This window comes from Conger conger, chromosome 3 (assembly GCF_963514075.1).
Source record: "Conger conger chromosome 3, fConCon1.1, whole genome shotgun sequence".
Taxonomy (NCBI): Eukaryota; Metazoa; Chordata; class Actinopteri; order Anguilliformes; family Congridae; genus Conger; species Conger conger.
In genome coordinates this window covers 69983830-70011382 of record NC_083762.1, presented here as the reverse complement: position 1 = coordinate 70011382, position 27553 = coordinate 69983830, and the positions used below count along the sequence as shown (strand labels likewise).

At 45.7% G+C, this 27553-nt stretch overlaps 1 protein-coding gene across 1 annotated transcript in view; it reads right to left on the bottom strand.

Moving 5' to 3' along the window:
• Positions 1-694: 694 nt before the first annotated feature.
• Positions 695-27553, bottom strand: part of slc24a6a (solute carrier family 24 member 6a) — a 44139-nt gene continuing 17280 nt past the window's right edge. Inside the window, exons 3-17 of the mRNA XM_061234913.1 lie at positions 14348-14424; positions 13563-13637; positions 11838-11922; positions 10466-10569; positions 9935-10009; positions 9645-9670; positions 9169-9222; positions 8604-8757; positions 7357-7512; positions 4926-5199; positions 4192-4358; positions 3349-3463; positions 2230-2342; positions 1717-1782; positions 695-1233 (exon numbers count right to left, since the gene is read on the bottom strand). Coding sequence (XP_061090897.1) covers positions 1123-1233; positions 1717-1782; positions 2230-2342; positions 3349-3463; positions 4192-4358; positions 4926-5199; positions 7357-7512; positions 8604-8757; positions 9169-9222; positions 9645-9670; positions 9935-10009; positions 10466-10569; positions 11838-11922; positions 13563-13637; positions 14348-14424 — 1652 coding nt within the window. The 3' untranslated portion in view covers positions 695-1122. The remainder of the gene's footprint in view (positions 1234-1716; positions 1783-2229; positions 2343-3348; positions 3464-4191; positions 4359-4925; positions 5200-7356; positions 7513-8603; positions 8758-9168; positions 9223-9644; positions 9671-9934; positions 10010-10465; positions 10570-11837; positions 11923-13562; positions 13638-14347; positions 14425-27553) is intronic.

Below are 27553 nucleotides of genomic sequence, written 5' to 3'. Positions count from 1 at the left end.
GGGCGAATTCACATCTCCGCACAGCATAATGCTCTGGTTTAAATGGAAGAAATATTACCAAATCAATCTGAAAAAAAAATGGTGCTCAGGGTCTAAGTACTTAACAGCAACAGTCCATCTAGGTATGTGTATTGTTTCCATATAATGTAGTCAGTGCAATTGTAGGATTATCAAGACTAATTACAAGCTTTATTTTCACCAGTTTTTTGGCTTCACAGAAGGAGAGCATGAGATAGGGTTTTACCAAACTTCTTATCAGTTGGTAAATGGTGCCTTTCGACAATATTAAATGCTGCCTTTCTTTGCGTCTCCCATTTCCCAAGCATCTCCTGACTGCATGGTTTTGAACTCTGAGCTTAGCTGGACCCCTGGGCCCTGTCCTCTCTGGCTAAATCTGAGTACGGGAAAGTCGCTTGACTTAGGAGATAAAGTCTGCTTTGTAATGAAAAAGTCACACTCTGGTTTGGTGTCGAGTCGTGTCATTTGTGCGTTGGTGTTGAAATCTGTGCTTTCGGTGAATGTGAGGACTTCTTCACTTTGAGAAACGTACCCTGCTCAAGGGCAAAGCAGCGGGGCTCCTCCCACCTGGGGCGAGAGCCTATAACCCTCCGGTTGTGAGCTTAAGAAACCCAGAAATCCCTTTTGTTTTTGTTTTTGTTTTTTTGCTTTTGCTACGTACATGCGTCTACACATATTTACTGCATCTTTATAGAGTATTTTTCACGTTTTCTACTGGCTAGTTAGTTATACACCCAATTCACAAAACAAGGGCCAGTGTGTGGTCTGGGTATCCGCAACGCTGGCCTACACCGGTCTTCTCCCAGAACCACTGCCTTCTATTCTCCACAAGAGCCGTAATGCTAACTAGACATCTCAACACATACAATGCTGAATCAAGGTCAAGTCAATTAGGGTACAATAATAACAAATAGGATAACCTAACCTACCTGAAGACACGGTGATATTATTTTTGTACGTGGTGAAAGGTACTAGTGTACAGTATGTGTAAGCATGGCACGCTTTCATTGCAAGGGCACAATCATAGATGTTGCCCTGGCAAGGAGTTGTACTGTATGCTAGAGGGCAACAGCCGACCTCTGGCGTGCCCTCTGCATCGAACACCTACAGCTGCCCGAAAAATATGGAGCAGAGCACAAACACAGCGTAGAGGAACATCAGACACAACCCCAGCCTCCGGTCCAACTTCCAGTGATTCAGATGTACGCTCAGGACCTGAGAGAGAGAGGAAAAACAGCCATTTTGATGATGAGCGGTGAGAAAGGCCACTGAGCACTCGTTCATTTTCTGTGCAAGTGAACAGCAATGGACAGTGCATGGAGCTTCATTTGAATTCTAAGTGCTCATTGCTCATTGGTGCAACGATTAACGACCCTGTTTAAGATGGTAATTATGCCCGTTCATGACGGACAAATACCTGTACTTGTCCAGCCGCTTAAACCCTTGACCCTAACAACCACACAAGAGGAATGCAATTACTTTCAAATGAGCCCACAAGAGCTGCTGACTAAATGGTGATGACTTTTCTGCACGGGCCCTAGCCCACGGTTTTGCTCTGTTGCTTGTGGCCCAGGTCCATCTCCAGCAGCTTAAATAAAACCTACCGAAATGATGAGGAGGAGGCTCATTGAGCCCGTTTATTAAACTCTCAGGTCCAAAGCCCCCCTGTGTGTGACCCCTGACCCCTGCAGTACTCACTGTGAGCGTGACGGAGGCCAGGAGCAGGATGACAGAGTACACCAGCCCCTTGCTATTGATGAAGACCTGTCCACGAAAGGCCAGTCATTAGTGACACAGCCACACACACAATTTACGGCAATTTGAGGCAAACCACTCAACAAAATGACACCAGCTTAAATCAAACAAACAAGGATTTCACTCAATGTATTTTAAAGGGCTCTCAATTTATGTTAAAGTAGAGTAGTGTATGTTCTTGTCATCATGGGTTATCCTTTTAACCACAATGTAGGTATGCTAAGGGCTCAATTTATTAAGTTATATTTAAAAGTAACAAGAAAGTAGAGTTGGGTATGTTGTTCTCATCATGGGCTATCCCTTTAACCAGAATTTATTTACGCTACTTTACTTTAATAGCACTATGCAATTCCTACAACTATGTAAATGCCAGAAAGTCAAAATTTAAGTCAACCATACACATCCCTGAGATCAGGTGGCTAAAGAGGAGGGAAGGAGAGAGGAACAGGGTCTTACCACAGATCCGTAGTCCACCACCAGAGTGCGCAGGGCCCAGGGGAACCCCAGGCCCAGGAGGATGTCAAAAATATTGCTACCAATGGAGTTGGACACAGCCATGTCACCCATGCCTGCAATGAGAAGCATTCATTTTACAGCGCTTTGGATAAAGGCGCTATATAAAAACATAAATGCAGGCATTTAGGACAGGCCAAGGTTACCGTTACAGATGGAGATGAGAACAGTTGTGACCTACAACTAACAACATTCCCAAAAAAGGAGAAGTTATAAACGGAAATAAGAGACTTGGTTGAGGACAAGCACAGAGAGATGGGGTGAGAGTTTAAAGAATCAGACACGGAGAGGTGGCGCAGCGATCGGACGACAGGGTGCGAGACCGGGAGTGAGAAGGATTCAGAACAGAGCTGGGGAAACAAGCTCCGAAACGTGACGGTGTGAGAGCGTCTCACTGGGTCAGACGAGACAAGGGGCCAGCAGGCAGAGGGACAGGGGGCAACTGCAGGCACAGGGAGGCACAGGGAGACACAGGGAGTCACAGGGAGACACAGGGAGACACAGGGAGTCACAGGGAGGCACAGGGAGACACAGGGAGACACAGGGACACACAGAGAGGCACAGAGGGGCACAGGGAGGTACAGGGAGACACAGGGAAACACAGGGAGACACAGGGAGGCACAGAGAGGCACAGGGGGGCACAGGGGGGCACAGGGAGACACAGGGAGGCACAGAGAGGCACAGAGGGGCACAGGGAGGTACAGGGAGACACAGGGAAACACAGGGAGGCACAGAGAGGCACAGGGACGCACAGGGACGCACAGGGAGACACAGAGAGGCACAGGGGGGCACAGAGAGGCACAGAAAGGCACAGGGAGACACAGGGAGGCACAGAGAGGCACAGGGAGACACAGATAGGCACAGAGGGGCACAGGGAGGCACAGGGAGGCACAGAGAGGCACGGGGGGGCACAGATAGGCACAGAGGGGCACATGGAGACACAGGGAGGCACAAGGAGACACAGGGAGACACAGGGAGGCACAGGGGGGCACAGGGGGGCACAGGGAGACACAGGGAGACACAGGGAGACACAGGGAGGCACAGGGAGGCACAGGGAGGCACCTTGTCGGGCGACGATGAGGCTGGCCATGCAGTCAGGGACGCTGGTGCCTGCTGCCAGGAAGGTGATGCCCATGATGACGTCTGGGATGTCCAGGGTGAAGCTGATGATGGTGACCTGGGCATGGCGACAATGACACACTGCATCACCAGACCCAGGATAAGGTGCAGCTCTACAAATAGATTTATACTTATACAACTGTTGGGCTTCTTCACTTTCAACTAAACTTTTTGTAATTATTCTCATTCGTGACAATTATTTTGGTGGTCTCATATATTTAGCAATGACATGTAAATGCACTGTATTCTTTATCTGTATGTCCCATTATGATTTGACTAATTAGCTAAAAATCATGTCTTTCCGAGAGCGAATACATTAAAAGTCATTTTGACCTTTCGGCGACATTTAGCATTTAGCAATATGTTATTACTTACATCAGAGTGACTTTCTATCAAGGCATTAAGAATGTATTAGCTAAGAGGAGTGAGCAAAGCACTTCTCAAAACAAACATCTTTGGTTGGTATGACGATAGCCCAGAAACTGTTTTTGCTGAGGGGAGTTCTTAAATTTTTGAGCAGCAAAACAAAATAAAAAAATCCTGGCAAATGAAATGTATTATGTTTATCACCCATATGGCACAACTCATACACTGCAAGAGATGGATCCAAAAAGATGGATCCAACTCCATTCAATTAGCACATGTATGGACTGAATACTTAGAAATATCTCTGCTAAAATCATGAAAAATTCAAAAAGCCTGACAGCCAGCCCAGAATTTCATCCCCCCACAAAGCTGAATGAATCTTGCGCTGTGACGCCTGCAGGCGGCCATCTTGGCTCTTACCATCCACACCATGAGGTAGGAAAAGATGGCGATCCACAGCGTGGAGCCCATGAAGGTGACCATGAACCAGCGGGTCCAGCGCGGACGCACGCAGTTGGGCACAGTGCAGTACAGCAGCAATGCCAGGGGCCAGGACACCAGCCACTTCACCTTCTGACAGTGCCCCCCTGTGGGCAAGCAGAGCATGCGGTCAGGCACCCAAGAGCTCCAGCACATCAAACACCTGTATTTTGAAGAGGTTGAAACCTTCCAGACGTGGGTCAAATACGTCATTGTTTTGGATTAAAATACTGCTCTACGCTTCACTGAGCTTGCCTGGTGCATTGGAACCTACAGTATGAAATACTCTCAAAAGGTGCAGACCCCGCCCTCTGTTCCTCTTGGTTCACCCAATTGCACCAGACAAGATCAATTGAGCACAGAAAAGTATTTGAATGAATTGAAAACAATTACGTATTAGACCCAGCTCTGATTTCTTCCCTATATCTAATGTGGCTGCATCACATGCCTGTTGCATTTTACATTAACTGCATGAATGGTGGCTGATATGTCACTGAATGGTGAAGTTATTGTTATTCACCATGTTATTAATCTTAGTGTGGGAAGATTATTAGAATGCAAGAGCGCGATTGCAGTATTTCAATACTAACTGAGACTAACTGGGACTATTCTGAGAATTTTGACGAAAGAAAAGCGAAGACAAAAATGTAGGATACTGATTGCAGGCCACACACCGGGCATCTTCAGGGGACTGAATGGTGCATCATCATCATCCTCCTCCTCCTCACGCTGAGTGTTCTCCGCCTCCATGTCTCCCCCCGGCCCCCCACCCTCGCCCCTCTCCCCGGGCTCATCCAGGGGGGTCCGCTCGTTCTCCAGGGTGCCCCCGTTCTCCAGACCCCAGGTGCCACCCTCCACCCCTAAGCCCGCTTTCACTGGGGTGTCCCCTGGCCCCGCCCCACTGCCACTGCTGCCCCCGGGGCTCCTGTTCCGGATCAGCCGCTGCCTCTGAGGAGGGAGGGACCAATCAGAGCAGAGCCACACAGTACTACAATATAGAATACAGAGCAGCATAGGCCTGACCAATCAGAGCAGAGCCACACAGTACTATAGTATAAAACACAGAGAAGCATAGTGCTGACCAATCAGAGCAGAGCCACACAGTACTACAGTATAGAATACAGAGCAGCATAGTGCTGACCAATCAGAGCAGAGCCACACAGTACTACAGTATAGAATACAGAGCAGCATAGTGCTGACCAATCAGAGCAGAGCCACACAGTACTACAGTATAGAATACAGAGCAGCATAGTGCTGACCAATCAGAGCAGAGCCACACAGTCCTACAGTATACAACACAGAGTAGCATAGTACTGACCAATCAGAGCAGAGCCACACAGCACTACAGTATACAACACAGAGCAGCATACTGCTGACCAATAGAGCAGGGTGGCAGTTAACTATATAACACAGAGCAGCATAGTGCTGACCAATCAGAGCAGAGCCACACAGTACTACAGTATACAACACAGAGCAGCATAGTGCTGACCAATAGAGCAGGGTGGCAGGTAACTATATAACACAGAATGGAACAGCATTGGCCAATACAGCCACATACGTCAGACAAGACAAGGCATAACCAGGACCTCAGACATACCAAGGTGAAGGGACTCTTTTTCCCCAACATTGGATTTGTTCATTTACATTTTACATTTTTTACATTTTAGTCATTTGGCAGACGCTTTTAATCCAAAGCGACTTACAAGTGCATAGGTTCTACCACAAGTCGAAGCATCACATCCAGAACTAGGAAAATACACCTGGACTGCTGTTCTAAACATATAGTCATATAGTCATTTAATTCAGGAGGTATTTTATGGGATAAATGCTGTACATATGCCTCTAGATTATTTGTGAAAACACCTCTCTTAAGAATACAATTAAAAATCATGTCCTCACTATACTCAATGGTAGACCACAGACCACAGAGCAGTACAGTACAATATAGAACAAAATAGTACATCACAGCTGAGAGCAAAGCAGTACATCATGTACCACAGCACAGTAGTACATCACAATGCAGTAGCTTGCCAGGAATGGCTGTATATCACATCACAGGACAGAAAAGTATATTGCAGAGTTTAGTGGAGTCAGTGGGGTGACTACCGGATAGTGCTGTGCAATTAGCCTCATGTGAAGAGGGATTTAAATTCAGAAGAATAATCACCGCGGCACAGGGATTATGATTATGACAAAGGGTTCGTTTCACTGAAGTGACAGCTGTCTGCTGTGACACTCATGTAAAAAAGAGATTTATCAAAAGTCATAACAGCCAGGATTACAGCTCCAAACACCGCCTATGACAGAGGAAGTACACTATCAACTGCACCGGGGGGGTTAAACGAACAACTCCTCAGAACAACGCAATGCAATCCGACCTGGCCAGGAGTTATATTTGACTGTTGCTGCAAACTCGGACCAGAACCTGGGTGAAATGCAAAACCGTTTTGGATTCAAATACTTTTTCGACGCTTCACCGAGCTCGTCCGGTGTATTGGAACCCATGAAATTCACGCAAACTCTGGGTCCTCTTGGTCGGCTCAATTGCGCCAGGCAAGATCAATCAATCAGAATCCTGGTGTATTGGAACCCATGAAATTCACGCAAACTCTGGGTCCTCTTGGTCGGCTCAATTGCGCCAGGCAAGATCAATCAATCAGAATCCTGGTGTATTGGAACCCATGAAATTCACGCAAACTCTGGGTCCTCTTGGTCGGCTCAATTGCGCCAGGCAAGATCAATCAATCAGAATCCTGGTGTATTGGAACCCATGAAATTCACGCAAACTCTGGGTCCTCTTGGTCGGCTCAATTGCGCCAGGCAAGATCAATCAATCAGAATCCTGGTGTATTGGAACCCATGAAATTCACGCAAACTCTGGGTCCTCTTGGTCGGCTCAATTGCGCCAGGCAAGATCAATCAATCAGAATCCTGGTGTATTGGAACCCATGAAATTCACGCAAACTCTGGGTCCTCTTGGTCGGCTCAATTGCGCCAGGCAAGATCAATCAATCGGAGAAGAGTATTTGAATCCAAAACAGTGACATACAGTATTTGACCCAGGGGTCCCTCTCCTCTGAAGGGGTCCCGCCCGGGGAGCAGCACCTCGTTGATGAGCATGCGTCCGGCCATGCTGAGGCGGGTTCTGGGGGAGAAGTGCTGGGTGATCATGATGCGCAGGCTGGCCTCGGAGAAGGAGAACTGGTGCGGGTGCAGGCTGAAGAGCTCGTCCACCATCAGCACTGGGGACTCCTGCCCGGGGTGGTGGCCTGTAGGGGGCGCAGCGGCACACAGAGGAGGGCCATTAAACTGTGACTCAGCCCTGGGCACAGACACATACACGTACAGACCAGACCAGTGACCAAACAGTACTGCAGTGAGTACAGCGGGCACTGCTGACACATTGCTCAGAATTTAGGACAGGAGTGTAGACGAACACACACACACGCATACATAAAAAACTGTTTTACAGATACTGGATAATTTAACGTGGGCCGGCCAAGTAGCAGATCCCTCTAAAGAGCTTGTTTTCTGTTTTTAGTGACCTGCTCGATGGTCTAATGCTGAATCCAGATTGGGTCAGTGTTGAGTGCAGGCTACAGCTGGGGTGACGGTCACAAATATGTGATTAGAATGTTCTCAACCGAACATTCTAATGCTGATGTAACAATCACTACTGGTGATTGAAAGCAATGGAGTTCTAGAACGCTGACTTAGAATTTTGAGAAAAGAAAAACAACATTCCAAAAAAACCTTACTCTTCAAGGGGTTAAGATGAGTGAATATTTGTCCATGGCATCATCTAAGAACAGAAAGTAATAATGGGCAGAGGGTTGTCCCTGTATCACTGCACAGGAGCCACCCTGCGAGCGGGTCGTAGGATGAAAAGCTGGCAGCTGGCAGGACACACTGCAGACGAGATGCATGCGTATCCACACTCTCCTGAACTGACAGGTGTCCCTGCATTGATGTGTAGCACAGGCTAATGAATATGGCAGCGTATTCCAGATCAGGAGATAAAACTAATATAAAAACAACAATTGTACAGCAACAGGAACCATAGAAAGCAGCACAGAAAATCAGCTGCATGAAAGGACAGACAGCATGACAGAAGGACAGACTGACAGCGGTAGAGGCATATACACACATACCTGACAGACAGCAGTATAAAGAACCACCAGTACAGAAACACAGCTGGATGGACAGAAAGACAGATAGTCAGAAAGACAACAGGCAGTAGAAACATACCTGTGTAGACAGGCAGACAGACATCAAGGGGCATAGAACAGGGGCAGACGGAGACAGACATAAAAAAAGAGGACAGGGAGTAGATTGGCAGTTGATTGACCAATGAGAGACTGACCTTTCCTCAGCAGCACCATGGAGGTGTCACAGTTGGTCCCGCCCTCTCCCACCGCCCCGTCCCGGCGCCTGGCGGTGACCAGGCAGGGCTGTCCCGGGCCCCCACAGCGCCTCTCCACAAACCCCCAGATCTGAGTGTTAAACCTGCCGGGCGTAACCATGGCGATGGTGTTTAATCAGCACGTCTGCGAACTTCCCTCCGGGCCACTGCGGTTCGCGATTACAGCAATGTAGCCATTCATAAATACGCATGTCCTTTACGGTGATTTATGTCACGATGGCAGCGCCTACATTTAGTCATTGTTTGATCAGTTCTCAACTTCATTTATACATTTTCTGTGAGGCGTTCAAAGTAAATATGCTTATATTTGTGTGAAAACTCAACCCCATTAGAGTACTATTTACCAAACATTGAAATATTCCTTCGTTTCGTATATGACATAGTATTTTTGTGGTCAAGTCTAGTGCTCATTGACTAAAATACATGGGGTTAGGTTTAAGGACATTGTGTCTCTTCACAGAAACAGTGATTGGGCAAAAGCACTGTACACTCACTTCATGATGAGAATGTAGATGCCATACATGGATATCAGGATGATTGTCTCCCACCTGCGTTGAGGAGATAAACACATTCAGACAGGGAGGCGTGGCTGTAGTTGTCTTATCATCATGTCCAGGTTTTAAAGGACCCATTTTCAGCAATACAGGCTGCTTATAGTCAGACTTCATGAGCTACACCTTGTACTTTTGCTGGCTGGCAGACTGACAGTCAATCATCATTTCGCTATGGTGAAGAAAATGTTTAGATGGGTGAAAATCCATGGTTGATGAATGAACCTACTTCACCGTTCAAGAGCATTGAGGATTAGGACTATGGCCAGTTTTAGACAAATGCTTAACTTTCCCATTATTAAAAGCAACCCTTTTAAAGATGAAATGATGGTATTTCAATCCAGTGATATGTTATGACTTTAGAAGCTAAACCAAAATAGGAGAATAATTCTTCCTTCTATGTCTGTAGTAACACTCACCAAATAACTTTCTCATCATAGATAACCTGCAAAAGAATAAAACAAACAAAAGAGTCATTTACTGTGCAGCTCTTATAGCTCAATCCTTTCCAAAAAAGATAACATAGTTATTTAAATAACTACTGTAAACTAATAAAAAAGATACGGTTATATTACAGTTATATAATTCTTTTATTGTGCCATCATCATGATCTCAATAGCTGTGGGAGAAATGACTACTGACAAAAATGAAAAAATTATAATCCCACTGATAATAAATAACTGTCACACAGAACTGTACCAGGCCTCACCAGTATCAAGGCCAGCACAGAGAAGATGTAGTACAGGCAGTCTCTGAATAGCGGCCACCAGGTCAGGTAAACAGTCTGAAAACAAAGAGGGACTCGGTGATTACACCGTGCACAAACAACTCCCGACTCAAATTGGATATCTTCACAGTAAACCCCCGACCGTGTGAATGTGTGAAATTACAACATTCAGCGCTGGTGGATTATTAATGACAATAGGAATGAATGTGAACTGAAAATCCTTTCCCTTGCCGTTATCATAAGTCAGATGTGATTTGCGAGTTCGTACAGTACAGTACATGCTGTTCTTGTTCCCTCCCCGAGTTTGGTTTAAGAGGGAAATAGAAAAGTGTCATACTGTAATAAGTTATTTGTTAAGGCAGGATGCCATTTCTCTGTGCACTGCCTGTCTGTTCTTTATACAGCATATTCATACAGAGAACAACAACACCTCTCCACCCAGAGGGTCCAGAATCTGACTGCCTAATCAAAGCTTTGAGGGCAGTGCTGTTGGCTGTCCGAGGGCAAGGATACCTGTCCAGCAAAGATTCCACACACGCCAATGATAACCAGGATATTGAACACGGCAGACCCTACAATGGTACCCACGCCCAGGTCTCCCTTAGTGATGAACACACCTGAGAGAGAGAGAGAGAGAGAGAGAGAGAAGGAGGGAGAGAGCGAGAAGGAGAGCGAGAGATGAGGAGAGAAAGAGAGAGTGAGAGAGAGGGAGGGAGGGAGAGAAAAAGAGAGAGGGGGAGGGAGGGAGAGAGAGAGGGAGGGAGAGAGAGAGCAAGGGAGGGAGAGAGAAAGAGAGAGGAGAGAGAGGGAGGGAGGGAGAGAGATGAGAGAGGGGGGAGAGAGAGAGTGAGAGAGAGGGAGGGAGGGAGAGAGAGAAAAAAGAGAGGGATAAAGAGAGAGAGATAAATAAATGATAAATGAGAGGCCCTGTTGCATTCACACAAGCGACTCCCAGGCCTGGTCTTGGGAACCATCTACAGTACATGTGCTGGTTTATATTTAAACCACTCTTAATTAATTAGGTTTGACTGAGTGCATAATTCAGTGTTTATCTGGGGTGAAAATCGCAACAGTTTCTTGCTTTGAGTAATTTGTGGAAGAAATATTGGATGCCTGGTGTGCTAAAACATAAAGCAAAGGCTGTCTCCACTGATTACACTAATTAAATACTGATTCAATATTACTTCTTCAATTAATTGTCCCAGACCCAGTGACAATTGACTGACACAAATGTAATGAATCCAAATCAATTCAATACTATTAATTTGGATTGTCACAAGTCAAATTTTTTGTTACTATATAAACGTATATATATTTTCAGAGCACCATTCTCAGAGTAGCATTAATGAACCCAGGACACGTGAAGACCTGGAGTGGCACACGCTGCCATGCAGTCGATGCCATTTCACAGTCGCTGTTCTCCGTTACGGTCGCCTGACATTTCGCTGAATCAAGCTGATTGACAGCCAATAGAATGGAGCAGGTCTCTTTCGGCTCCCGCTCCCGAGGGTTAAATTAATACGAACACTGATCCTGTTAATCCTGCTGATCCCTGGTGAGTACATTTATGATGATTATTGTTTACATTAGCTTCGCAGCAGAAAAGAGCACGTGTGTCTGGGACAGAGGCCACCCTGTCTCATATGAATAAGCCCCATGCTGCTGTAATTATTACTGTCATTAATTCACCTCCCCATCTCAATACCCAACCGCACTTAAAGCTGCCTGCACTGACATCTGCTGGGAATCTATGGAACTGCACCATTCAGGACAAACGTTAATAAAGGTTCCAATGAATTACGATAGAAAAGCGATTCAAGAATGAACTGAAGCATTGCCCATTGTTGTGTCATGATGAGAGTGTGATGTCATGTGCTAAACTGACCAATCAGTGAGGTGAAGAGCTCTGGTGCCGAGCTGCCAGCTGCCATGAAGGTTGCCCCTGCAACGTCCTCACTGAGCTGCAGGTTCTACAGGAAGAAATGAGGGGTTAACAGACAAAGACACTGTACATACAGAGAGAGAGAGAGGGAGAGGGGGGGAGAGATATAGGGGGAGAGAGAGGGAGAGAGATAGAGGAAGAAAGATAGAGATAGAAATAGAGGAGAGAAAGATTGAGATTGAGATAGAGAAAGAGAGATAGAGATAGAAGGAGAGAAGGGTAGAGAGAGGGAGAGAAAGAGGCAGAGAGAGATGGAGAGGGATAGAGAGAGGGAGAGGGAGAAAGAGCATGATAGAGACACAGGGAGAGAGAGACATTGGGGCGACATGGCTCAGGCAGTAAGAGCAGTCGTCTGGTCGGAGGGTTGCCGGTTCGATCCCCCGCCCGGGCAGTGTCGAAGTGTCCCTGAGCAAGACACCTAACCCCCAAATGCTCCTGACGACCTGGTCGGGGCCTTGCATGGCAGCCAATCGCCGTCGGTGTGTGAGTGTGTGTATGAATGGGTGAATGGAGAAGCATCAATTGTACAGCGCTTTGGATAAAGGCGCTATATAAATGCCTGCCATTTACCATTTACCATTTGATAGAAATAGAGGGAGAGAGAGAAAAATAGCAAAACTGAGATAGAGATAGAGATAGAGAGATAGGTAGATAGAAAAGGAATGGTAGGGACAGGTTAGATGATGTGAAAAACACAGTTCTCTAACCTGCCCCCTGAGAGGAAGGGGAGGAGAGGTTAATTCACACAGACATTGCCTAAATACAGAAAAGACAGAGGGAGAGAGGTGAGCACAGAGACAGAATGTATAAATACATCTGCAAAGAGAGGAGGCCGAAGCAGGTTAGCACAATGGGAAAACCAAAACAGCATCACAGTATCTTTTTATCCTATCATTAGGGTAAAAGTAGAAAAATAAAAAATAGATTGATTAAAAAATAGAAATAGATTGATTCATGTTTGCAGATTGAGCAGAAGAGAATAGATTGTGCAGCATATTGTGCCAAACCCACCCTACAGCATGTCTTACCTTGTATTTGCACGAAATGAAATGTGAGAACAGGAAATGGGCACCATCAGAATTCAACAGGGGCAAACTACCACACTACCAACGGCAATTTAGGAGAGTGTCTAGTGCACTGGTTCTCAAACTTTTTTAATATCAGGACTCAAATTGGAAATACTTTTTAAATGAGAAATGTAGCACCTTTTAGGGACCCATCCAATACACATACTAGCAGAGGTTATTGGACTTCAGACACATTCTGAGACCTACCTCATATACACCCATAGTTTAAGAAATGCTGGTCTAGTGTAACAAGTCGGGCACAGCACATTCATTGCAAACAGAATGAGGTCCAGGGCATGCATTTTGCAATAAAACATTCCTTGAAAGGAGCTTATAGATGCATACCATTGTGTGAATATCAGCAAAGAATGTCAAATTACTCAAATGAGCATTGCCTTGAGTCAATAACGGACAAAACTGGAGCAAAGGCCTGCATTGCATTCTGCGTCCATAGTCTTGCGGTCAATGTTCTTTTAAGAGCGTCTGCTACGTGAATAAACAAATAATGAAAGTCGATATGTCTAATGCCAACCAGGCACCATGAAATCCTGGATAAAATGTTAATTTTTTAAAATTGATAATGAAAAGGCCTAGTTCCCACCTCTGAGATTTTCTCCAAAGAGGGGACAAAGTAGTCATCACAGACGAGTGCGAGAGCGTAGAACATGTAGATGGCCTGGAAGAGAAAGAGTAGAGTGTGTGAATACCTTTAGCGGGTAACAGACAGACTTCAGCGACCGCTAACAACATGTTTATTGCCGTATGGTATTTACCTTACAAAAGCTATTCAAAAATTCGACCTAGTATCAAAGTGGCTATCATTTAAATGCATACATTCCTTTAAGACAGCTTCCAGCAACGTAACAGCAAAGTTCACTTTTGTTAAACAAAGAAGGCAACTGAGGCTAATAATACAGGGGCAATGTACAGTGCATTATGCAATAGGCATATCCATGCACCATTTGAATGTACAAGAGCATCGCTCACACAAACTGGCCCGCAGGTAAACGTGTCTCTTTTTCTCCTAATTACAGACGGGACGTGAAGCGGCATGTGTGAACCGCCTGCTGTTTCCCGGGTCCCTAAGGGGGGGGGGGGGGGGGGGGGGGGGGGGGGCGCTGTCTGTGGGAGAGTTTTGGGACTTCAATTCAATTTAATTCAATTCAATTCAATTCAATTTTGTTTGTATAGCGCTTTTGTACAGAGATCTCAGGAGGAGCCCGGCTACAGGGGAATACCCTATAGGTTGAGACGGTAACATTAGATGTACTAAACTAGCAGGCGCTCTCTGAAGTCCACAGGTCTGGAGGTCAGACGGCAGGGGGGCGAACAGCTCCAGGGGGAGGGCGGTTGGAGGTGCTACTCCAGCTCGGCGGGGACACTCACACAGAGCACGTGCAGCAGCACCGCGCCGCGTCTCCGCTGCTCCTTGGTGAAGATGTCCTGCGGGAACTCGTGTATCGCTGTGGGGGGGGAACGAGACGTCCGCGTTACTCACCGCCCCGCCACCACACGTCACAGTTCCAGGCTCAGGATGCCCTTTCCCTCTGTCCGCATACGTCCCTTCACCTTTCCCTCTCTGTGTCTCTCCTCCTCTCTCTCACGCTCTCTTTCCCTCCCTATCTTTTCATCACGTACCTTTCCCTCTCTCCGCATACATCTCTTCACCTTTCCCTCTCTGTGTCTCTCCTCCTCTCTCTCACTCTCTTTCCCTCCCTCTCTTTTCATCACGTACCTTTCCCTCTCTCCGCAAACATCTCTTCACCTTTCTCTCTCTTCCTTTCTCTCTTTCCCTCCCTGTCTTTTCATCATGTACCTTTCCCTCTCTCCGCATACATCTCTTCACCTTTCTCTCTCTTCCTTTCTCTCTCTCCCTCCCTGTCTGTTCATCACCCCCTTTCTCTCTCCCTCTCCGTCTCATCATCTCAACGCTCATCTCTCTGTCGGCTCTTGCATTCACTGTGCTACGGTTCAGACTAAGCGACAAAGGAATTTGAAGATTGTTCAGACACAGAGGTGGAAAAACAGTGATGGCTTCAATGTAAAGATGAAAACAGCTTTGCCGGCACTGACAAGAGAAGCCAAGCTATTCACATAGCCCGATGTCCTCAGATGGCACACAGCAAAACAATGGTAGTATATTCACACAGGCTTTACTAGCCCATCCAGGTAGATTAAACAAAGAAAGGGGGTAAAAATAGAAGCAAGATAAGTAAAGAAAATAATCTTTAGACTTAAACCCAGCTCACAATTATCACCAACGCACACAGCCTAATCCCTTACTAAAAAGAAATTCAGAATATTTTGTGTCTCAAACCTTCTTGCCTGTTCCCCACTCAAATTAAAGTTTGTAGTTAATGCTCCAGTATGTGATACAGTATAAGCCCTTACTGCAGTCAGCTGTATGAACGCACAGAACCGCAGCACAGCCTGGATCGGCTGGAGAAATTCAATCACCCAAAAATAAAAATGATGAAGATATTTTTTTTAAATGATGATATTTAAAAAAAATATCCAAAGTGTGACACACTATATGAACTATTAGGCCAAACATGACAATATGTAATTGCAGTAAATGGCAGTGAAGTATGGGGGTGACTTTTTTGGTCAATTGGACGAACACTGAAGTTCTTGCTTGCACAGTATATTAGCGCAACAAGTACAGAGAAAAATACATATGGGTAGAATTAGGCTGGTATCCGCAATTAATTTACATCAAAAAGGACTGATTTAATAACAACACAGTCCTCACTTCTGTTGTTAGAGAATCTCTGACAAGCTAAGAGCTGAGTGGAGAAAAGTCCCCTCTCCCCTGGCTGCGGCTGACAGCACCTAACATCCACTAACAAACAGCTGCCTCAGGACAGAGTAATAACCACACAACAGCCCAGAGCCAAACACATTACTCAACAACAGAAACAAAATGACTTATAGGGACACACACACACACACACACACACAAGCCAAACAACAAAGGAAACGGCATGCCCTGCTCTCTGAGAACACACTATCTAACCACCGTGAAGAATGATAAAAAAATGTAATTTGACAAGTTACGAGCACAGCTTACACAAGCAAACGCCAGCAGAACAGGCCGCACAGATGTGGCAGGCTGCCCCCATTTGCAATTTCCGAGAGACAGCGCCTAATTTCCTTACCAAACGTGAGCCGTACACAGACACAGGAGCCTACCCAGTACTCCCGAAATAATGAAGAATATCTGCCCTGACTTCCAGAGCCCCCCGGGGGGGCCACGCCGCCCTTCCCCCTGGGGGAGGACTGGGTGATTGGCAGCCCAGTATGAGTGACAGCAAGCCATGTAAAACACGTTTTTTTTACTTGTTATTTTATTAAGATTTAAAAAAAATAAGTTGCAGGTAATCGGTTTTCCATCGTTATTTTAATTTAACACCACCATTTTGTTCTGGTTGTTAAGTTGCTGTATTTAAGCTCATGCAGTGAGTATACCTATAACTGACGCCATACCAGAAACTTCAGTTTCACTCTTGACGTATATGTTTTTTAAAGCTATTTATTTGGCACCTGCATTTTAAAGAGGAAGAGAAAAACACAAAGGAAAAGGTTACAAATGTAGCATGAAATCTTCAGGCACCAACACTACAGTCACTTCCTGTCACAGATGGCTTCAACTATCGCCCACTAAACTTGCTCACTTCCACTTATTTCTCACTCACTGATACTGTGTTTATAAAAAGAATGTTCCAGAGCATTCCAGCATTTAATCAAACCACGTGTCAACCAATTATCCAGACTGCACCATCCCAATCATGTACATTGATAAAGTAATTACCACCAATTAAGCACAGGCAATGATTGACAGCAATGTGTCCAGACAGCACATTAAATTCAGTCCAATTATCTTGGACCACAGACATTTGGCAATATTTTTAATTAGTGCAGCAGATGTACGTTTTTGCAGAGGGAATGAGAGAATGAGAGCAGTTATATAACATTTACCTTGAACAAAAAAAGTTGAATAAGTAAACAGCATTCATTAAAAATGACTGATAACATTTTATCAAATTAAATTAAAAGCTCTACTACATACCACTGTTGTAATGTGTGGTTATTTGCGTTACTGTCATCTTCCAGCCAGCTTTGACTAGTCTGGCCCTTCTCCACTGACCTCTCTCATGAACAACACATTTCTGCCCGCAGAACTGCTGCTCACTTATTTTTTCGCACCATTCTCTGAACCAGTCGGCTGAACCAGTGCCTGATATAAACGTGCAAGCTGTTCAATGTCATTGCAGTGTTCATGGATTCTGTTGCCACAACTTTCAAACCACCAGATCATGTCAACCGGTTTTCTGGCACAAGGGGAAGTCTTACTAACAGACAAGAACTTTGCTCTGTAATCATGCTGCTGAAAATTAGACAATGTCAAAAAACACTCTCCTGATAGTGGCCACAAGCTTACAGAAATTACTTCACTAAACAATACTCGAAATAGCACAACGTGGGCATTTGAAGTTATATGCACTGAATTGGCCAACAAGCTTTTAAGGATGTCTATAATAAGCTTTGGCATACAGAATATGTTGGGCACAATTGTACTCACACAAGCTTAAATCAAGTTTAAAATCACCATCTCTCACAATCGACAAGTCATTCTCAGTAGTAAGCAAGAAAAACATTCAAATCTGTGATCAGTTTCCTTTGAAGAACAAATAAAACGTGTTTAAATATAATTGTCTTTCCCATCTGTTGATCACAGATAGCCCATCGCTTGTTTTGATCAGTTCTTGAATGTTGATTTTATGCAAAGCTTCTAAGCAAAGCTTTTTCTGGTTGATTTACGGTTAAACTGCAAGTTTTGCCAAACAAATTAAATCTGCCTGTGTTCAGTGTACCAGGCGAATACTTCTGCATTTGTTCTTTAAAATAAATTATTTTTATTTTAGTAATGCTCCATCTATCTTCACACTCCCCCTCATATTAGGTCAACTAATTATTTTTATAGGTCACGATTTGCCACTCAATTGTATAATTAGTCACTCGACTGCACCGCTCAAGAGCCCACAGGGACCCTTGCGAGATAAAACATTTAAATAAGGTTTAAATGCCGGTCACGTGATCGAGACCGACTGGTGTCTCTGCTTTCGGGGCTTTGTGGAAGTTCTGCTTTGGCAGCTCATCAGCATCCACTGGCATTCCCCCCATTGCTGTACTCACATTTACATCCAGAGGACACTTTTATCAACAGCAACTCACACAGATTACACAGGGGGCAGCCTGTAGCCTAATGGCTAACTAACATGACTGGGACCCGGAAGGTTGGTGGATCAAGCCCTACAGAAGTGTTGCCATGATAAGATCCATGCAGCTGTTGGGCCGTTGAGCAAGGCCCTTAACCCCACATTGCTCTAGAGAGGATTGTCCCTTGCTTAGGAGACAATCCTCCACTGGAGCAATGCAGGGTTAAGGGCCTTGCTCAAGGGCCCAACGGCTGTGTGGATCTTATTGTGGCTACACCGACCTTGCGTGTCCCAGTCATTTACCATAACCGCAGTTTTGAAACAGCTGGCAGCTGGTTGACCAGTTCAGACCAGCTCCCAGCTTGATATGGTTCAGCTGGTTTACCAGTTCAGACCATCTCCCAGCTTGACGTGGTCTAGCTAGTTGACCAGTTCAGACCAGCTCCCAGCTTAAATTGTTTCACCACTTCAAGCTCATTGAAATCAGGCAGCCTGATATTGGTTTAGAATTGACAGAGAGAGGGACAGAGTGAGAGAAAGAGAGAGGGAAAGACAAACAGACAGAGAGAGAGAGACAGAGAGTGGTACTGGGGTGGGGTGGGGTGAGGAGTTGACAGGGGACCTTGTTTAGGTGGCAGGGTGACACCGGCTGGAGCCTGCAGCTCGTTAGAGACTTCTGAGCCCCTAATTGCCATGCTGGTCCTGATGTGCAGCCCACAGACTGAGAGACTTTGCCCAATCTCCCTCTCCCTCACACACAAAACACATCCCCAGCCAGACTGAGTCATAATGTGCGCACACACACACACACACACACACACACAGGAACACACACACGCATACGCACACACACACACACAAAGGAACACACACACATACGCACACACACACAGGAACACACACACACCACACTCATAGGCACATACATCCACACACGCACACACACACACATTCATACACACACACACACACACGCATACACGCACACACACACATACCACACCATACATTCACACACACACACACACACACACACACACACATGTACATACACACAAACACACAGACACAGACACCCCACCCCCCACACACACGCTGTTCACCTTGTAACCAGCTCCTGGCGGTTGTCAGTGCAGTACATACGCAGGGAGACCAGCATGATGACCTTTAGCACTGGGTGTGGGCAGAGGGTTCACACAGGCAGTTCGCTCCGCACAAATGAGGCGTCAAGGAGTCGTCACCCTGGCAGCGGTTTCAGCAGGCACACAACCACGCAATACCGCCGCCTCACATCACAGCTAATGCTTTATAGCACCTTCTTTTTTAGCACTATTGTCTTACGCCTCTGTTTTTGGATCATGCCTGTTTAACTGGAGTGGGCACATCCACAGGCCCATCCTCAGGTGCAGCTGTTCAAATTTGGAAAGAGACCAAACCACAATACACAGAGGGTCCTAATTCCCTTGTGCTGCACAGTGGCAGGACGGGGAGAGTGCGCTGGATTATCCACGGTCAAAGAAGAGGAATTAAGTGCAAGGACTGGCGCCGAGCCCCAAGATTAACCGATATGGCTTAATCGCCAGGGCGTGGTGTCAGTTCACTTGCCTTGCCAGAGCGGCACAAGAGATCCCTGACGCCCCTCTCTCTCCCTTTCTCCCTCCCTCCCTCTTGAGGGGCCGGTTTGAGGAACGCACATTCACTCAGCCTTCCAGGAACATCCACACTGTGGCTGGGGAGGGGGAGAGGAACTGTGGGAAAATCCGTGTGTCAGAAAGATAGGGAGAGATTGAGCGGGGATAGGGGTCTCAGGAGACATTGTATACGCATATGTTTACTGAACGCACGCATTTGTGTGTGCGTGTGTAAGAGTGCATTTCTGTGTGTAAGTACAGTTTGTGAGTGTGTGTGTGTGGGGGGGGGGTTACATGTGTATAAACATGTGAGGGTGAATCCCTCTGAGCATGCACATTATGGCTCATTTCAAAACCAGGCTGCTTTCCTTTTACATGAAATTAATATAATATTATAACATCTCATTCAAGATAACATTCAACGTTCCATTTTTAATGTTAAGCAATATTTGAAACAGTAATATTTCCACAAAAACACAGGCTGCAGCCCAGATTTAAATGCAAAGGTCCTATTGGTCACCCGTGGCAACTGGCTAGAAGGTTCTTCTTCCAAACGGCTGTTCTACCTCCATAATCTGATTTTAGTCAGGTAAGCTCAGCTTTACCAAGGGACGCCTCACACAACACTTCCATCACTCCATCACTTCCACCCCCCCCAAAAAAAAATCTCCCCAGTGCTGGAATTTCTGCTGGCGACCCCCATCCCCCTTATACCCCTGAAATTGCATCCTAACTGTCAGCATCAATTCAACGCCGAAGAATGGGGCTCATATATAGGTTTTGACAAGTTGCCTCAGTCTGACACAGCAGTTGCCATGGAGACCCTCTCCCAGGGGCTGCCATTGGCCCCCAGGATGTTGACAGGCAGCGGCGGGGAGCCAATTGCAGCGGCCTGGATGGCAGGAGAGGGGGGGAGGGCGAGCACTCATACGACGCAGAAACGTGGACAGAGGGCTACTCTGGGGACTGCATGTGAAATGTGAGGGGAGGGGGGAAAAAAATACACATCAAAAGAGAAGCGCATTTCTCAAAATAGATTCTTTTGCTCGGCGTCCTTGGGAGAGCTGGTGTCGGCTGGGCTTCTGCTTTGTGGCTGTGCCCTCTCTCCCCGTCTCCGTGAGAGGCTTTTGTTACTGAGCGCGGGGAAGGTGGCTTGATTGATTGGACCGGCTTTTATGTGATTTGATGCAGTCAGCGGGACCTGCCAGGCCCCCTCTCTCTGAGTCACGCCAGAGAGACTCGGTTTCCGCCACTGGCATTTGGGGGGGAACGTTGGACATTTTGAGGATGCGTCGAAAAAAAAAAACCTACCAGAAATCAGAACCAGTCTGTGACCTCTGTCCTCTAAACCCCAAACTGGGTGAGGCTCCACACGTGGAGTTAGCCCAACAATGAGCTAATCCTATTCTCCGTAAAACATTACGCAAGTGTGAGTTATCAATACAGAAATAAGCCCAGGTTGATGAATATCATAAGCTTTAATAAGTATGAGTTATCAATACAGAAATATGCCCAGGTTGATATATATGCATAAATCAGGGCTGATGGCAAAGCCTATCTGTCTGTCTGTCTGTCTCCACTGCCATCTATCCAAATCCCCAGTCCGAGCTCAAGAAGGACAGCGCAGCACTGATCCCGAATCAGTTGCATGATTTTGCATGGAGTGATTGAGGTGAGGATTATGGGCTGCGTTCACAGATCCAGGATCAGCCCCTGAGTGCGCAGAGGGTCACGAGGGCAGTGGCGGGCGGGTGGATCAGATTGAAACAATAGCAGATTCAGCTGCCGTCACACCGCTCCTCTGCCCTGTCTTGGCAGATTGAGGCTGGACTGTCGTGTAGCGGCTGATCCAATAATGTGTGGGGAAGGGATCAGAAAAGGGACGGCAATATAATCTCTCCGTAAGCATGGCTCTCAATCCATCCACATCAGCCCGCACAATAAATAAAGACAGGAGAGCCACTGCCTGTTGGACAGAGGACAGGGATGCAAGAGAGTCCGTGTGAAATCTTCAAACACGGTTATACCTGGCTGAAAAAAACTGCTCAATCTAGGGTTTGAAACAGCTGGTAGCTGGTTGACCAGTTCAACCAGCTCCACAATCAACGTGGTTTGACCAGCTCAAGCGGTGTTTTGAAACAGCTGGTAGCTGGTATTTCAAACTGGTCATAGCTGGATTTTACACCAGGGTAATAAATCACAGCAGTTTTCAATGCCAACACCCCCCTATGCAACGGGCATCATTTTCAAAGCAGAAACTGAGAATCCCCTCACACAAGTGGGCGATCTGTCAGGGAAAAGGTACGCTTTTCAGGTAGACTCACGTTGCAGGAGCAGAATTTAACCAAGCGCACATGCATTATTGCTGAAGGGGCTCCGGGCAGCCTGCAGTGACCTGTTTCTTCTGCACAGCAGTTCAGCGAATTCACGTTCTCGGTGCTCTCCATGAGAACAGCGTACATCTGCAGAAGGTACTGCTGCAACCTATCCTTTGCTCCCCTCTCCCCTCGGTTCAGCTGATCCCAGACCTGTGACTAGTGAAATAACAGCCGACTTTAAGTGCATGTGCACTGCTCATCTGTTCCAGGGCTGATCTGAGGTCAGCCTTGTTAAGGAGTTGCAGAGGAGCAGAGTGCATGGTACAACAAACCTGTCCAAGATTTCTCCGTTTGCTCTAACCCACGTGGTCACTGGTGTCCCTCACCCTCTCTCCACTCTAATCCTAGCGTGGCTGCATCTTCTTACGTCACAGCGCAGCACAATGAGTACACAAAGGAGGCGAAAGCCGCACGTTATAATCCTAGGTGGGGAGGCTCTCTGGCCCACCATGATTAGAGATGAAGCAACGCACAGTGTAGTGTTCAGTGTTAAATCACAGGGTATATACACTATGGCCAGACGGGGCTCAATTAACACTGGACGTGTTACTTTGCAGAGACCCGCTCATGTTTTGGTTACAGCTATCGAGGCACCGACCAAGTAAAGCCTATCCTTCCTCACTAGAAATCTGCAGTGCTGCAGTCAGTAGTCTAGCTGCCTTCTGTTACAATGGGAAATTTGTTCGTGACAGAGACGTCTTCTCTCTCTGACCACTTTGTGATCTGAAGAGGATGGGCAGAGGATTTGCCACATGCTGCTCACTCTCTCTTTCTCTCTCTCTCTCTTTCTCTCACTCTCACTCTCTTGCTCTCTCTTTCTCTCCCTGTCTTTCTCTCACTCCCTCTCTCTCTTGCTCTCTCTCTCCCTCTCTTTCTCTTTCTCCCCTTCTCTCCCTCTCCTCTCTCTCCACCCCTCTCTCCCTCTACAGCAGCTCCTGCCCATTTTCCTTCAGCACATAGAGAATCGACTCCTGAGATCAGTCCTCCAGGACAGATTTAGTTTTATCGCACCCCCCCCCCCCCCCTCACGCTTCGCACAGATTGATTGAGACACTAATAGTTTGTGACAATGGCATTACAGCAGGCAGACTGAACCTGCATAAACCTGGGAGCACAATAACTTCAGCAGAAAGGAGGCAATTCATGTGCCTGGATAAGCAGAAATGGGTGTGGGGGGGGTAAAATAGTAGACAGAAATCTGACACTGTACGAGGCGGGGGGTTTGGTTATGTTATACTGGGCAGGGTGCTTTCAACTGTATTTTAGGTAGAAATGAACCTAGTAATAGTAGGAAGGGGGACATGTTTGGTTCAGGGCCAGATTATGAACTGAATCAAGCCGGCACGCATGTGGAACATGGCAGTTGAGGGACTTTCTCTTAGTGCAGTTACTGTGCCTACCTCACAGTGTCAGTTATGGCTTACATTGTGTCAGTTGTCAAATTGCCTGCTGTTTTGCCCGGGGTTAGCAAGTACTCAATGTTTATCTGTTTCCACACTTCTGATCTACCTGCAGGATTGCACCCTTTCCAAATTTGGCATTACAAACTGGGAGAGGCTAAATTGGAAATGACAAGTTATATTTAATAATTTATTAGTCAGGTACATTCCCCTGTCCTCAATCTTCTTTCAGGCAGTACCAAGTCAGGAGTAACTGCAGCAGGCCCATCACCTTTTACTCTATGTTTTACAAAACCAGCAATGACCTGTTGGCTTTGTGATCAATGCTACAGTGTATACAGTTCATCCCCTTCAAATCACAAAGAAATAAAGACAATTAACTAAACAATAGGTTTAGTACAAACTGCTATTAGTAAAACTAAATAAGTAAAATGTTCAGGAAAGGACTTTTTTTAACACTTACTCGTCTTACCAAATACAAAGTAAATAATATTTAGGTGAAAAAATATCTTCTGAGACACCACAACATCTGTGGAAAGTTTCTTCTGTGTAAACACCCTTCACATCCAATGATGTGAAATGATTTGCTGCTTCTAAAAAGAGGCTTCACCACTCTGACAGTCTTTCACACCAGACACACATTTCATGCTGTGTAAAGGCAACTAATTGCAACACAGGCAAAAAAAACCTCATAGGGTGCATCTTTGTGTATTTAAAAAAATGGATACAAAATACATTTGTTCAAAGAGTGTCTGTTAGCTATCTTGTCAGGAATTGCAGTAGGAATGGCTGATTACATTTTGAAATAACATGAAAGTGTAGCACCATTCCTATTTCAATCAATCATTAGTTGGAATTTGGTGTGCAAAATAATTATTGAACAATTCTGATGCAGTTAAAGGTCAGGATTTTATGGGTACTCTTTTTTGCCCTGCATTGGCAGCACACAAGCACATTTTATAGACAGACGCAGTTACCTATGGGGTCAATGGGGAATGGATCACGTAGCTGAAAGCAACAGAAATCCACTTGGATCAGGACAGCAGTTAAAGAAGAAACTAGATCCTAAATTATAGCAAGCAAGCTTGACAATGGGAAGGCAAGGAAGAGAAACAAATTTAAAATTCACAAATACATCAAAGCTTACACAAAAGACTGAATCCCGATCCTAAAATTAGACATGGTGTGAGGTATGAGAAAGAGAGAGAAAGAGAGAGAGAGGTTTCAGGGAGGAACGAGGTATTAATGTATTACATTTTAGGCAGAATCTCAGACATCCACTAATGAACCAGCTTTCTTAACAATCCAAAAGCTGTTCATTCCATCATTCCATGCCTGGCGTGTTATTGTTGGGAATGGCTATTATTGTCATTGTTGCCTTTTTGTCATCAAGGCAATTAACACGCATTGTTCCCATTTTAAACGACGCACTATTTTTGGCAGCTGTGATGAATCGCTCCCTCGACAATTCAAAGGTCTCCACAGACGAGTAATCTGAAATATGTTTGGACAAAGATTTTTTTTTTACCCCGACAATGGTGAATTAATCTCAGTGGAAACCAATAATTCTTTGATTTCACTGCTCCGTCATCTTTACAGGCCGTAAATAAATAATGCATAAAGCAATCATTATCGGCACCTCTAAAAATAAAGACACCGCAGCTCTATTTTTTCCCTGCGTGCATTACTCCCCCGAGGCTCGGCCCAGCGCTCCGACTGCTCCGAACGCAGACTTCCCTGGGTTTAAAAATTTAGCATTCAGTTGCCTAGCAACGTAGGCCTCAAAGGGACTCGACTGCGGGTACAGGCTTCTGCCTGCATCCTTTTAAGGAATGGCGAGAGAGCGGGAAGAGATGGGGTGTGAAAAGCTTTGACTAGGACGCTTGGGGGGGGGGGGGGGGGGGTGGAGAAAGTTTTGCTTGTTTATTGCATTCATAAAAAATATACCCTCACTGATTGTTTGACACATAGGTTGACACAGGTTCTTATGAAATAATAAAAAACACTTAAGATCGCAAAGTTGGTAGCGGTAGAGAAATACGGAAAAATACGGAACAGAGCATGTCATGAATTTATTGTATATTATACATTTGTCCGTTCGACATTTTAGAAAGATCACTCATTCAAATGTCTTGATTTTTATTGCACGGTTTTAATGAGTGCTAATATGTACTGTAGATAAAGACAAGCAAATGCAATGTGAGAGCTAGAGGTGAAATAGTGAAAATTGTATAAATTGAATGTAGTGTGACAAAGATGCCCAATAAGACAGAAGCAGATTGGATGTTCTTTTGGCAGCGTACAGTTTACAAACATGACATAATAACTCCTTGAATAAATAAACAAAGGCTTAAGAGCATGCTGTTCACATACCACACAAACACCTTGTTACCTTGGATTCGTCGGATAATGAGTGCCTTGTTTCATCGATTCAACTGTCAAATTTCAAACGGCTGCATCGTTTGCTCACAGTTTTACACACAATGCACTTTGCCCCACTCATGCCACATCTCTGTGATTAGATCCTTTCAAAGAGTCTCTATCGCTGATTAGATATTGAACTCTTGAATAATTTATAACGAAAACTCTGTACACCTGACAAGGTTCAACAGACAATTCTACTTCTTAACATCAGAATAGCTGAGCTCACGAGCGCTTAAGTGATGAGAGGAGCTGTGTGGCACACACACTCTACACCAGGTGTCGTCAACTCTGGCCCTCTAATCCAAATCCAGCCCAGGCTTTCTCTGCTCCCCGATAATTAGTGCTACTGATTGGCCAGGATCTTCACACCTGACTCCCAGGTGAAGGGAGGCTGGAAAACCAGCGGTTCTCGGCCCTCAAGGACTGCACATTTCTGATCCTTGCTCTATACCTTTCAGCAGAGGTAGAACTTGCAAACGGCAGTGGCCAATTCCACACTTACAGAGAGAGGAACTTTATGATTCAGAGTGTAAAATCGGGCTCATCCAGGTACGCCTGCTCCAGCAGATGACTGCCGTGGAATACACAGTGCAAAGTCACTCTCTCTGAAGAATAATTAGAAGACCAATACGACTGGAGAAATAACGACCTTTTTTCAGTGAGAGGACATTACTGTACAGTCACAATAAACATAGCCAAAGGCTTCCCATTCATGGGAATAGTGCTTGTTTTAGATAGCTAAGAGCGTACGACTGGAATCAAACCCCGGATGCACATTGTGTATTTCTTCTAAAAGCCCAACATGCAAGATGTCAGAGCAGCTTACACGCAACAGAAGAAAAGCAATGAGGAAATATAAAGGCTTGGCTTATAGAAATAATCAATACTGATTACAAATAAGGATACTGCAGTGCTACAAACTGTATATGCAGGCATTGTGAAAGTGGCGGAGTCCTGGCTGCAGTAACGTAAACCCTCATCCTATTTATGACTGTGAAGAAACACAAACAGAGAGCGTTTCCTTGTTTCGCCTGGTGGATTGCCTGTGGACGGAGGCTGCTTCTATAATTACCACAATCTCTACTTCTTGTGGGGGAGAGATTCCCAGGCAGACTGAGTCATAATGCAGACGCACACGTGCACACACACACACACATACACACACGGGCGGACCGGCACACACATGAACACACACACATACACACACACGCACACTGACACACATGTACCGACACACACACACGTGTGCCAACACACACACACACACACACACGCGCGCACCGACACACATGAACACACACACATACACACACGCACACCGACACACGTACCGACACACACACACGTGCCAACACACACACACACGCATGCAAGTAAGCACACACAAGCATTGCACACCCACGAACACACACAAATACGATCATCCTTCAGGGCGAATATGACACACACTGTCGTGAAAATATCCTCTTATTCCTATTTCAGCAGAGGGTGAAGAACCCGGTTCAACACAACAAGGGTATTTATTTTTTATTCTTTACTT